General features: G+C 37.0%; 1 protein-coding gene across 4 annotated transcripts in view; it reads left to right on the top strand.

Annotated features, from left to right (window-relative positions):
- CERS3 (ceramide synthase 3) overlaps positions 1–3,874 on the top strand; it is a 110,478-nt gene extending 106,604 nt beyond the window's left edge. For 3 of the 4 annotated variants that reach the window (XM_036843299.1, XM_036843294.1, XM_036843296.1), the window contains one exon: positions 416–3,874. In XM_036843299.1, the coding sequence (XP_036699194.1) occupies positions 416–583 (168 nt within the window). In that variant the 3' untranslated portion in view covers positions 584–3,874. The remainder of the gene's footprint in view (positions 1–415) is intronic. The other variant, XM_036843297.1, reaches the window with a different exon arrangement.
- The last annotated feature ends 10,509 nt before the right edge of the window (positions 3,875–14,383 follow it).

Below are 14,383 nucleotides of genomic sequence, written 5' to 3'. Positions count from 1 at the left end.
CCTTTTAAGCACCGTTTTAACTACACTGAAGAAAATTTGATATGTTGTGTTTTTATCTTAATTCAAAATGTTTTCTAATATCCTTTGAGACTTACTCTTTTGATCCACTGATTATTTATAAGGGTGTTGTTTAATTTCCAAGTGTTCTGAAATTTTCCCATTATTTTTTATATTAATTTCTAGCTTAATTCCATTAGGACATGAAACATACTTTGCATAATTTTGATTCTTTAAGTTTGTTAAGTTTTATTTTATGATCCATGATGTGTTCTATGTTGGTGAATGTTTGGTTGTTTGAATATTGTGTTTTCTCTGAAGGGAGCCATATCTCTAAACTGGGCCCATTTGTTTGCTTATTCACTCAAGAGTCTTTCTGGAAGGTTGTCACTCACAGCCCATTGTTTCTTTTGTCTAGAATATCCAGGATGTGAGAAGTGATGATGAGGATGAATATGAAGAAGAAGAGGTTGAGGAAGAGGAGGAGGAGAAAGAAGAAGCCACCAAAGGCAAAGAGACAGACAGTTTGAAGAACAGCCTTGGGGCCAACAGGCACCTCATTCCCAATGGTCAGCATGGCTGTTAGCTTGAAGCCCGCATAGCTCCTGGCGCACAGTGCACTGCAAGGGCTGCTGGGAGCCGGAAGTGCTCCCTCCTCCCTTGCTGTGGCCTCAGGACCCACAGGGACCACAGATTTTGCCCTTCCCTCTTTCTAACCAGCACCTTCCCCCCCTCCTAAGATGTATTTAACAAAATGTTGTTAATTTGTGTTAAAATGTTAAATATAAGCATCCCCATGGATTTTACTGGAGTTAGGACTCAGATTTCAAAGATTTCTCCAGAGAACCCTTCCAGTTCTAATTGTTCCATTCATGAATTTAGACGTTTGGAGTCCACTTTGTTGTAGGCCTTCCCCTTCCCACCTTGCCTGTGCTCAGGATACTTTGGGAAGTGCTAAGTCAACCCACTTTTTCCAGGTGCGTTTGGCCACAGAGAGCAGCTCATTTCCCAAAAATGAGCTAGAGGTGGCAATGGAATGATGGTGGCAGGACCAAACTAGGGGGCCAAGCTTCCAGGGCTCATGGACCCCTTTCTGCCATAGGCAGTGTTTAAACCTTCCATGCCGTGTGCTTCGTCTCTCCAATGGGAATAACCAGACCTGCCCTGCCCCCTCACAGGGTTGGAATAAGGATCAAATGAGATAATAATGGATATGAGAGTGCACACTGTAGGCTATGGTGTTGCTGTTACCTGACCCTCTTTTCACTGTGATCACAGTCCCGTTTGGGAGAGAAGCCTGGTGAAACTTGGCACTGAACAGGCCTGAACAAAAGGCACAGTCTTGAAGAATTCCTTTTAAATGTGTCTGGAAATACCTAAAAATGCAAGTACCAGAAAGCTGTTTCCAGTTTATCTGGTAACTGTTTATTTGTTAGCTTCCCAAAGGTAATTCTCAAATCCCCCAGGTTCTCATCCCTCAGGCTCTATGGCCAAGGGGAGGGAGTTTGGGCCCCATTCCATCTTGTCCTTTGCTGATTTCTCACTTATTTCCTTTCTGAAAGGGACGCTTCCCTGCTGTGGCCCTGAGCCCCTCCTTCAGGCCAGCAGAGCTACCCAGCAGGCCATAGGGTCCACCTGGGGGCCTCTCTGGGGGCACTGGACCCAAGTCAGGTTGTTCCCCTAGCCACTATCACCCAGGAAGCCCAGTTGCTGGGGCATGCGTTTGAGCTCCTGATCCAAGGAGGTCTTGGAAAAACAAAGAGACTCTGTACTTTAAACCCCTGCTCTCCAACCCAATCAGAGTGCATAACAGTAAAGCAGAACAAAACAAAGGGCTGGAAAACACCCCCGAGAATGTCCAAGGACAGGTGCTTGAGTCAGTGTCAGCTCCTGGGGCTGCCTACCTCTCTGGGAGGACAGGTAGGGGCTGGAGGGTCAGTAGCCACCTCTTGGCCCCCACAGGGATACATCTCCTGAGGCCAGCATGCAGGGCAGACCTCAGAGACTTTCTCAGGTTACTGACTGAGGAGAGGCAGAGCCTTGTAGAGGAAGAGCCTGAGCAAAATGTGCAACTTTTCCCCACCCAATCTCATATTTTTGGGTCACATTTTGCATCTTCATCCTGTTTTGCTCAGGGCCCGTATTATAAAGCCAAGTAAGTGGAAGCTAAGACTGTGGGGACTAGTAAAGCCCACACAGACTCCACCAATGGGGGCTGCAGCCTCTGGAGCACAAAGGACACTGTATACGGTAAAGGTGTCTGCTTTTTTTTTTTTTTTCAGTAAAAAGATGTTTTTAAAACCTTCAGGCTAAACAAAAACAAAAACCTTCAAAATTCTTTTCCAACAAAATCTCTTTTTGAGGAATTGTTAGAACAACAGAAAAACATGTGTCAGGTTTCTCTGCATAATATTTGCATTTATGAGTACAATAACATTATATGTGTAATGTATATTATAAATCCCAAATGCCTCCAGTCACTTTAGGGCATAGCTGTTGAATTATTATTAATATTTATATATATTTTTTATTTTTGGTGAAAGATCACACTAAGATATTATTTTTATGTTCCAGTTAACAGACAGTTTTTTCCTTGATTTATTTTGGTCTTGTCTCTGTACCAAATAACTTCTTGCTTTAGGTTAAAAAAAGTGTTTAGTTGTTGCTCTGTCCTCCAGTTCTTTTTTTTTCTTATTTGAACATCGAAGGTAAAATTGATATGCCAATTTCAACTCTCTGTGATACAGCTGGAAACACTAAACTATCTCTTAAGAGCTAGAGATGCATATTTTGTAACATTTTTAGGGCTTTTGTGGTTAATTTTAAGGGTAACCTCTCTTTCTACAGGAAACAAGAGCTCATAGTATATACCAGATGACTTTATAAAAATGTAGTCCACCATGCCACCAGTATTATTGTAATGGTAATGACTTACAATAAAACAGAGACAGAGCCCAGCATGTGTAGCGATTGAGTAGATTCAGCACACACATTGTTTGGCTTCTTAGAGATCATTACTAGTCCTACTGAGTGGTGGGAACAAAGATTTGCCAGTCCTCTAGAAACACCCTGCAGGGAATCAGGGTGAGCAGTGAGAACAGAGCCAAGTTAGGACATTAGGGCCGCTGGCCTTGGGGTACCAGACACCAGACAGGAGAGGTAACGGGTTGGGCCTGACTGGGGTGAGTCTCTTGTCCGTGCACAGTGTAGACAGACAGATGCTTGTGGGCTGGAGACTAACCTGGGTCACAGCACCTGAGCCCTGTAGCACAAGGCCCTGTAGAAGTGCTAAGTGAGGGGCATGGTCCTAAAGATATTTTCTCAGCCCCCTTTTCTGTACCTACCTTTCAAAGGTGGAGGAGGAAATAGGTCTATTGATGGTTCAACTGGCTGTCCATCAGAATTACCTATTGAGCTTAAAAACACACCTTGCCTGTTGCCTGCTCCACATTTAGATTCAGTACTTCTGGGGTAAGAAAAAGGAATTTGCATTTTAACCAAGTCCAGGTGCTTCTGAAGAGCAGTCAGGACTCTGTGTGACCCCAGTTGGTTTTATTCCTACTAGCAGTTTTATATGCTAATAAATGAGAATATACAATGATACAGAATATTTACTCCAAAATAAATTCAAATAAAATAATAAAGGAGAAAAGGAAACATGAGAGCAGTCAAGACAAATAGAAAACATTGTAAGAGTTTTACACTGGTTAGTACAATGGCAGTACTAATTACCAAATCCAAATTTATAGGTAATTACATCCAATGTAAGAACAGAGTACCAGATCAGATTTTTTAAAACTCCAACTATAGGCTACTTACAAGAGATATGCTATAAATATATGCAAAAAGAAATGTTGAAAGTAAAAGGAGGGATAAAGGTATACCGTGCAAACTCTATCCCCAAAAAGCTGACATAGCTATTCTAATATCAGACAAAGGCAAGAAGAGCTAGTGGGTATTAAGAAGAATGTTTCATAACAGTGAAAGGGATCAGTCCACCAGGAAAATATTTAAAAATTAAATCTGTATACACTGAATAATACACCTTTAAAATATATAAAGAAAAATTTTACATAATTAAAAGGACTAACAAAGTCATAATTGTGTTTGGGTGATTTTAACACACCATTCAGTATCTGATAGAAACAGCCAACCAAAAAGCAATAAGAATACAGAAGATTTGAACAATGAAATGAACAAAATTGGCCCAGATGACATATGTAGAGAGAGCACTGTACCCAACAAATGCAGGCACACTTTCTTTTCAGGTGCATGTGAACATTTACCCAAATTGACCACATGGCAGGCCTTAAAACAAATCCCAAAACATTTCAAAGGTTTTAAATCATATAGAGTATGATCACTGATCACAGTGAAATTAGACAAGAAAAATCACCTATTTTTAAGTTAAGTAATGCACTTCTAAATGTAGCAAAGAAGCAATCACAATGGAAATAAAACATTTTAAAATGAATTATAATAAAAAATAATGAAAAGTATGTGGGATTCAACTAGTGACAAATTTAGAGGAAATTTTATAATATTAAAAGCTTTTATAAGAAGGCTGATGAAAATTAATGATCTAAATGTCTCAAAAAAAGTAAAAAGGGAAATTAATAAAATAGGAAACAAACATATAATAGAGAATATCACAAAACCAAAAGTTGGTTCTTTAAAAGAAAAAAATTCATAAAATCCTAGCAAGACTGATCAAGAAAGACACAAATAATCAATATTAGGAATGAAAAGGATCTGTCACTATAGATCAAACAAAGAACAAATAATAGGAGAATATCATGAGCAACTTTATGTCAATAGATTTGAAGATGTAAATAAAATGTGCAAGTTCCTAGAAAAATACAGCTTGTCAAAATGGGCACAAGAAGAAACAGATATCTAAATAGCCTTCTATACAAAACAATTAAATCTGAAATTTTAAAATATGCCCCCGCTTAAAAAAATCTTTAGGCCCAGATGGCTTAGACAGTGAATTCTTCCAGTATTTAAGGAAGAATTAACAGAAGTATTACACAAACTTTTCCAGAGAAAAAAGGAAGGAACACCTCACATTTGTTTTACAAGGCTAGCATAATCTTGATACTAAAATCTGACAAGAGTATTAGGAGAAAAAGACCCAACAAGTATAGGCTAAGTCATTCATAAACATAGGTGCAAATTTTCTAAACAAAAGCAAACTGAATTCAGCAATATGTAAAGAAGACAGTGCACGGCAAACAAGTTGGGTTTATTTCAGGGACATGTGGTTGATTTACTATTTGAAAATCAATGTTATTAACCATTTTAAGAGATAAAGGAAAACCCAAATCTTCAAAAGCCTTATGTAAAATTCAACCACCATTCATTAAAAAAAAAAAAAAAAAAAATTTCACAGAAAAGTAGGAAGGAATTTCCTTTATCTGATAAATAGCGTCTTCAAAAAGTGTAAAGCCAGTATCATATAATGCTATAATGGTGAGATATTGAGTTTTATCCCCTGGGATTATCACTGAGACAAAAATGTCCACTATCTTGAAGGAGGCCCATCATCCTGAATATATTCAACATTGTATTTTTCATCCCAGCCAATATAATATTTAATAAATAAATAAAAATTACAAGGCTCAAAAGGAAATAATTGTTACTACAAATGTAAATGCAAAAAATCCCTACACATTGTATGTGTGTGTAAATTTATACAGAAATGCCAAGGATTAAGACTGGCTAAGACAATTATCTGTAAAGGAACATATTAATGAATCAGATTAAATGATAATAAAGAACTTCTATTTCTCAAAAGACACCATTAAGAGAGTGAAAAGGCAAGTCATGGAGTTGGAGAAAATAATTGGCAACACTTATAACTGACAAAGGGCTCATATCCAGTATATATGAAGAGGTCCTACTCACCCTCCCAAAAATACTTACAACCCAATAAAAAAAATGAGCAGGCACTTAACCAACACTTTACAAAACACCATATCTAAATGTCCAATAAACATATGAAAAGGTGCTCAATCTCATTAATCATTAGAAAGACTCATAGTACCAAATGGCAATCACATGGAACAATGGAAACTCACACACTGTTGGAGGAGTATAAACAGTTAAAACCACTTTGAAAAATAGTTTGTCATCATTTCGTAAAATTGGACATATGCACATATCATAACCCAGTAATTTCACTCCTAGGTACATACCAGAGAGGCACACGTAAAAGCACCAAAAGAATGCACATGAATGTTCATATCAGCAATGTTAACAACTCTAAAGGGCACTTCCCAAATGTCCATTAAGAGTAAAATGGATAATTGTGGTCTATTTACACTACAGGATACTGTAGAGCAATGAAAATGAACCAACTGGTACTTGCAACAATATAGCTTCTTCTTACGATCTTAATGTTTTGTAAAAGACTCTAATGCAAAATGAATAGATGCTTTATGTTTCCATTTATTATAATGTTCAAAAACAGACAAAACCAATCTATGATGGTAAAAGTCAGGGTAGTGGTTACCTTGGAGAAGAAAGGGACTGTGCCTGGATGGGGCCCAAGGGGACTTCGGGTACTATTGATGTTCTGCTTCTTGACCATGGTGGTGCTTCCATGAGTGTGTTCAATTTGTGATACATCAGCAAACTGTACACTTAGGATTTGTATGCTGTCCTGTATAGATACTATAATTTTTTGGAAGTTGTTATAAGGAAAAAGAAAAGGCTAGCTACTTTTAAGTTCTTACCTTTCTAAGACAGCTAATGTCCCAGTCTCTTCTTTTTTATATAAACTTTAATACCAAAAGTGTCTACCTTAAGATATACATAAAAGCCTATAATCTCACTACCATATAATCCCCATTGGCATTTAAAGTAGTACTAATAAGAGTGCATTTAAATAATGCAAAAATAATGTCTGTATCAGATGAAAAGTGAAAAACTCTCTGCAAAAGGGAAACACTCTTAACGTTCATTGTGATTCCATCCAGAAACATTCTTATGCCTATTTTAGCCTGAATTTGTTGTGGAATGCCAGCTCCCCAAACATCCCCAGTGCAGCCTGTTTTTGAGACGGATGGAGGTGATTGCCCATGGCAGTAAGACAGAGCACCTAGAGAGGACTGGCAATGCTCAGTGAGGGAAGGCCAAGGTCAGATTATTTTTGAGAATTTGAAGTTTGTTTTATGGGTCTTTCAATGCCAAGACTTAATTAAGATCAGCTAAGGAACATAACAGTTTAGGACTGGTGAACGCAGCAAGGGAAAGATTTTGAGGTGAAGGGTTCAAGGAATCATAAGTTTCTTATGCAGTAAACTATCTGTGGATGTTTTCTATTGAGGAGTTGATGGGTCTTGAGAGAAGGTTCTGAAATAAACAATAATTATTTGCCTGGCAAAAGTCTTCTAGAATCATAAAGTTATGCTAGTGAAGGCAGTGGAATAGTCAAGTCATGTAAATGGGGACAGTGAGCTGTGTGGGGTTGGTGATCTGGGTTCGCAGTATACACTTACATTATCTATGTACACACTCATGTTACCTTTATCCATGAACTCTGCTATAATGTGCTCAGGTGAGGGGGAAATGAAAATAGAAGCACCTCCTGTGTATTCCCCTGAGACTGTGAACACCCAGAGGGGACATCTTTAACTAATTTGCACTAAGGCTCCATATAGGCAATTGGCACCACTATACAATATACTTTTTAAACACAAAGATCTGCACTCTAAGTCTACACATGATCTGTTCCTTGCTTTTTGCTCACCAATGCATTGTAGGGATCTTTCCATATTGGCACATATAGATCGCTTTCATTTCTGTAATCCTTAGAAATTTATCATCAAGTATTTAACCAGTCTCATATTTTTGGACACTTGAATGGTTTCTAGTTTTTAGCTCTTATAATATTGCCATGAACATCCTTCGGTGGAAGTATCTAACCCAAGTTGCCTGGTTTAAAAATCCCTACTCTGTTACTTACTGTGTAACCTTGAGCAAGTCTGTTGATCTCTTCACCTTCAGTTTACTCATCTGTAAAATGGTCACAGAACCTTCTTCATTATGTCATGTTGAGGATTAAATGAGATGATCCACATAAACGTTTTTCAGCCCACCTTCACATAATAAGCACTCAATAAATGTCAACTCTTCTAATTGTTCATAATTCCCATGGGGTAAGTTTCTACTAGTGAGATTTCTGCGTCAAGGCACATGCAGTTTTCATTTTAATAGATACAAATTGCCTTCCAAAAAAGGTGTACAAATTTAAGTCCTACTGACCGTGTTTGAGAATAGCCATTTCTCTGAAATGGGAATCATCAACTTTTGACCTTTTCTCCAGTCTGAGAGATTTAATATCTTATTGTTGTTTTGACTTGCATCTCTTTCATGTGAATGAGATGGAACATTTGTGTTTCTTTTACTTGCTTACCCATTTTTCTATTGGGTTATTGTACTTTTCCTTAGGTTTCTATGAGCCCACTGTAAGGAGATTGACTTCTATCATCTGTAATATAGAATTTTCTGCTTGCCTTTGGTCTTATGATTTTATATGTAGTAATTTGGGGGAGTCCATTTATGAATTTTAATTTTTCCAGTAGTAAAATACATCAGTCTTTTCCTTAACAGTCTCTGGAGTCTGCTTCCTGCTTGGAAAGTCTTCCCTAAACAAAAGTATACGTAAAAAATCATTCATGCTTCTTTTTACAGCTTCCATGGATTCATTGATTCTCTGCTCCAGATGGTATTTATTTTGATGTAAGAAGTAAGATGAGAAGGGATTTGAGAAGGGATTTTTTTTAATGGTTGCTGGTTTTTCCCCAAGACATTTGCTGAATTCTATTTCTTTTTTCTTGTGTTTGAAATGCCACCCTTAAATTCCCATATGTATTTTGTGTCTCCTGCCTCTGTTCACTTTCCACTCTGTTTCACTGAAGTGCTTATCCTATACTATCCTGTTTTAATTTGAATAACTTTATAATAGGTTTTAATATGTTTGGGTCAGTGACCCATCTCTACTCTTTTACTTCCAAATTTCATTGGCCCGTCTCACATTTTTATTTTATTTCCAACATTTCTTTTATTACAAACTAGAAACCAGATGAATTCTAGAGTTTTTTGGTTAGGTTTCCCCCCAAATCTTGATGGTATGCTATTTTGAGATTGCTCTGAATTTATAATTAATTTAGGGGAGTTAAATTATAGTTTTGAGTCATCCTATCCAAAAGTAATGTGTGTGTTCCTATTCAGTTAAATCCTCTTTTATGTCTTCCAGTAGAATTGGGAGATTTTGTTCACATAGACCCTGAAAATTTCCTTTAAGGTTTATACCAAGGTAATGTATCTTTTTTATTATTTTTGAAAATATGATCATTACTTCCTTTATATATAAAGGTATATATATACATATATATATATAATATTTAGAAAAGCTACTGATTTTTGTATGTTAGTTGTATAACCTGACACTCCACTCATGTTCCTAATAGGTTTTCAGCTCTTCTAAAATCAGGAATGGGTGTGGGTGTTGAATTGCCTTTCTTGGGGTGCTGATCTAGTAGTTGCTCTTTGCTCTGTTAATCTGATCATATTAGTTTCTTACTATTGGACTAGCCTGGCATTCAGGGAGCCAGCTCCTCTTGGTCACAATGTGTTATTTTAAAGTTTACTGACAAATTTCTTTTTTGTTGAATATTTTAGCATAGATTTTGTTAAAATATTTTTCTACACTTTTCTATTTTGTGTTCTAAATGTTTTTTGTATAAAGTGTAGAGTTGATAAAGAAAAATTTGGAGGATTCTTTCTTTTCTTGTTCCTTTTTTACTTTACTGTTTCACTTATTTTTTTTATTGTTTGCTCTGAGTATTGCATTCTACAGACATAATTTATCACTAGTTTTGATATTTTACAAATTTGAGTGAAGTGCGAGAATCTTATTTCCCTCTATGTCCCTTTACCATCCCCCATTATAATTGTTTTAAATATTTCCTCTATATACTTTGAGAATCACATCAGTTAATGTTAGAATTTTTGCTCCAATCCTCAAACATAATTTAGCAAAGTTGAACAGAAAAGACTCCATTGTATTCACCCATATCCTTTCTATTGTTTTCTCTTCTGTTCTGGAGTTCTAAGATTCCTTCTTTTATCATGTCTTTCTGTTTCAAGGACTCCATTTAGACATTTTTTAGGGTAGGTGCTGATAATATTTTCTTATTTCTTTTACCTAAGAATATTTTGATTTTCCCTGCATTTCTGAAGGATATTTTCACTGAATATAGAATTATAGAATAAATATATAACTAAATAACTATCAAATTATAGTTATTTTCTTTCAGCAAGTGAAAACTGTTGTGTCACTTCCTTCTGGTCTTCATGGTTTCTGATGAGAAATCTGCTGTGATTTGAATTATCTATCCTCTATTGGTAGGTATCATTTGTGCTTGCTGCTTTAAGAATGTTTCCTTTGTCTTTAGTTTTTAAAAGTTTGATTATGACTTGTATTGATATGAATTTCTTTGGGTTTATCCTGTATTGTGTTTGCTCAGCTTCTTAAATCTGTATGTTATGTCTTTTACTGAATTTGAGAATTTTTCAGTCAATATTTATTTGAATATTTATTTGAATGCTTTTTCAGCACCTCTCCTTTCCACCTGGGATTCCAATGACACAAATGTTAGCTCTTTCATTAGACTCCCACAGGCCCCTGAGGCTACCTACATTCATGGTTTTGGTTTTGGTTTTGGTTTTCTTCACTCTATTTTCCCTTTGTTGTTCAGACTGGATAGTTCCTACTGTATTAATTTCCAGATCATGAATTCTCTCCATTCTGTTGTTAAGAGAAATAGCATAAAACTCTACTGAGTTTTTAAATTTTGGTTAGTGTATTTTTTAATTCTAAGATTTCCATTTGGTTTTCCTTTATATTTTCTGTTACTTCAATGAGTGTTTTGTTACTTCAATGAGACTTTCTCATGCTTCCCTTTGTTTCAAGTATGTTTGTAACTGCTCCTTGAAGCATTTTTTAATTGAGAACTGCTTTAAAATCCCTGTCAGGAAGCAAATAATAAAATGAAAGTAGAAGTGAATAAAAGTGAAAACAAAAACAATAAGAAAAAATCAATGAAACAAAAAGCTGATTCTTTGAAAATATCAGTAAAATTGAAAGACTTCTTGAAAGACTAAAAAAGATAAAAAGAAAATATACAAATAATTAATATCAGGAATGATAGAGGTGCTACATAGACCTTGAATCTGTTAAAAAAAAAAAAAGGCAGTAAGAGACTACTATAAACAACTTTATTTCATAAATTCAATAGCTCAGAAGAAATGGACCAATTCCTTGAAAACTGCAACCTACTAACAACACTTAGCCAAGATAAAACAGATAAGTTGAGTAGCACTGTATTTATAAAAGAAATAGAATTTATAATTAAAAAGCTTTTTGGAGGGCTGTCTGTGCCCGTTATTTCTGGATCACCAGCTTCCCCAGCACCCACTCCTGGACACCTGAGGCAGAAAGAAAACTCAAGGAACTCACCCCTGTGTTGTTCCTTGGTCCTGCTGTCCCTAGCCAGCCTGACTTCTTTTCTCCACCTCTCAGTGTCTTCTTGTGCTTGTTTGATGTATAATATCCAGGGGTTATAACTGTACTTAGTGGGAAGAATAGGGAGAAGTGCATTTACTCCATCTTGTCCAGAAGCTCTTTCTTTTAATAAGTTTCTTCCATTTATATTTATTGATATAATATTTATGTTTGTTATAAATTCTCTTATTTTCAGTTTTTAAAAAATTTTTATTGGGGTAGAGTTGATTTACAATGTTGTGTTACTTTCTGCTGTACAGCAAAGTGAATCAGTTATATATATACATATATCCACTCTTTTTTAGATTCTTTTCCCATATAGGTCATCACAGAGTATTGAGTAGAGTGTCCTGTGCTATACAGTAGGTCGTTATTAGTTATCTATTTTATATATAGTAGTATGTATAAGTCAATCCCAATTTCCCAATTTATCCCTCCTCCCCTTCCCCACTGGTAACCATAAGATTGTTTTCTATATCTGTGACTCTATTTCTGTTTTGTAAATAAGTTCATTTGTACCATTTTTTTTTTTAGATTCCACATATAAGCAATATTGTACGATATTTGTCTTTTTCTGTCTGACTTACTTCACTCAGTATGACAATCTCTAGGTCCATCCATGTTGCTGCAAATGGCATTATTTCATTCTTTTTATGCCCGAGCAATATTCCATTGTATATATATATATACCATATCTTCTTTATCCATCCCTCTGTCAATGGACATTTAGGTTGCTCCCATGTCCTGGCTATTGTAAATAGTGCTGCAATGAACATTGGGGTGCATGGATCTTTTCGAATTATTGTTTTTTCCAGATATATGCCCAGGAGTGGGATTGCTGGGTCATAAGGTAGTTCTATTTTTAGCTTTTTAAGGAACCTCCATACTGTTCTCCACAGTGGCTGTATCAATTTACATTCCCACCAACAGTGCAAGAGTGTTCCCTTTTCTCCACACCCTCTCCAGCATGTATTGTTTGTAGATTTTTTGATGATGGCCACTCTGACTGATATAAGGTGATACCTCACTGTAGTTTTGATTTGCATTTATCTAATAATTAGTGATGTTGAGCATCTTTTCATGTGCTTTTTGACCATCTGTATGTCTTCTTTGGAGAAATGTCTATTTAGATCTTCCACCCATTTTTTGATTGGGTTGTTTGTTTTTTTGTTATTGTGCTGCATGAGCTGTTTGTACATTTTGGAGATTAATCCCTTATCAGTCGCTTTGTTTGCAAATATTTTCTCCCATTCTGTGGGTTGTCTTTTCGTTTTGTTTAGGGTTTCCTTAATTCTTCCCCCTTTCCTGTCTCTTGTGAAAAAAAAAAAAAATTAATAAACAGAAACCACAATTAAATAGAGTAGGAGACCAGAAGGGGGAGCTCTCATGCCCTATAATGACAGCAGAGCCCAACAAGAAGAAAGACTCCTCTGACTTGTTAAGAACTCAGTCAATGAAAAGCCATGGATTCTTTGTTTATTAAAGCCCTCCCAACTTCCTTTTTCCCTCTCTAAAAGTGTTCTTATTCTCTTTCCTTTGCTGTGTATTTGAATGTGTCTTGCCCTGGTTGCAGACCCCCAATTCTCTGCTGATCCCAAATGAACTCATTTTTGCTGGAGAAATATCTGGCAGTCTATTTGCTTTAGGTCAATGCTTTTCCATAGGTATGATTTTGCAGTGCCTGTGGATATGTGTTTTCCTTCTGCTAATTTGGAAGTTTAACAGTTGTGTTAGGTTTTCTAATGATTATTTTTATATATATATGTTATGTAGGAGGTGATAATTTCATATATTAACTAGATATCAGATATTCCCCTAGTTCTAGTCATGTTAGAGCTGCCTGTTCAGGGTGGCCCAGGCCAGAGGCTATAGGGTAACACCTGGCTCTGGCAGGGCCCTGAAGAAGCTTAGTCCTTCCATTTCCATGTGAAATGTCTTCACACACAGAGTGGCTGAGAAAGGGAAGGGGAATCTGGTTCAAGTTTCTAATAGGGAACCCTTGGTGTCTACCTAATTGGGGAGGTGCTCCTTTAGAAAAAGAGGGGCTCACTGGGGTTTACTAATAGATATTTTTAAAATAATATAAATTGGGTATTTTGCTTATATTTTACTCAATCCACAACCACTTAGGAGTACTTTTGTGCAACTAGGTTTGGTTTTCTACTGGACACCCCCATATGTTCTGGAATTACAGAAGGGAAACGAAAGCCCCGAGGGAGGCCTGGGGATTCCCACCAACTCTACCTGGAGCTGGTTCCACCCACTGCCTACTGACTTTGGAGAAGGCAACACTTTATCTTTTCATCTTCCACTACCTCCAACAAGAGGAAGATTTTGTTGAACTTTACTTTCTGTACCTGGCATTAGGAAAACAATAGTCTGTTGCTGAGGATCACTGCAGGGGTGAATTTTTAATGAGAAGACCTAGGAGAAGGGGCTTGCCCAGTACTGCCTGTCACACTTGGTGCCATCTGGGTGCCCTCGTGTACTTTTTGGTAAAGGACTCAGCCACCTTGCTATAGCAGCAGGGGCCCGGCCAGAATACAGGATTGGTGAAGTCCGTGCAAAATGTATGACGTTTTCCCACTTGAAATTTGAATAGGAACCCCCACACCTTCCCATCAAGGCCTGGCTCTGAATGTCCACACTGCAAGCAGGCTGCTTACTTTGGCAGTTTTCTTGGCTCTCCACCACCCCGCTCCACCCAGTGATACCATCTCCCCCTCAGAGTCTCATCTGCTGGCATTCCTGGATTCCTGAGGACAGCCCTGGCTCAAGTCCAGAACTTGTACGCAAGTGAGTGACTCAGCCTGT

The sequence above is a fragment of the Balaenoptera musculus genome, chromosome 2 (assembly GCF_009873245.2).
Source record: "Balaenoptera musculus isolate JJ_BM4_2016_0621 chromosome 2, mBalMus1.pri.v3, whole genome shotgun sequence".
Taxonomy (NCBI): Eukaryota; Metazoa; Chordata; class Mammalia; order Artiodactyla; family Balaenopteridae; genus Balaenoptera; species Balaenoptera musculus.
This window is presented reverse-complemented; position numbering and strand designations above follow the sequence as displayed.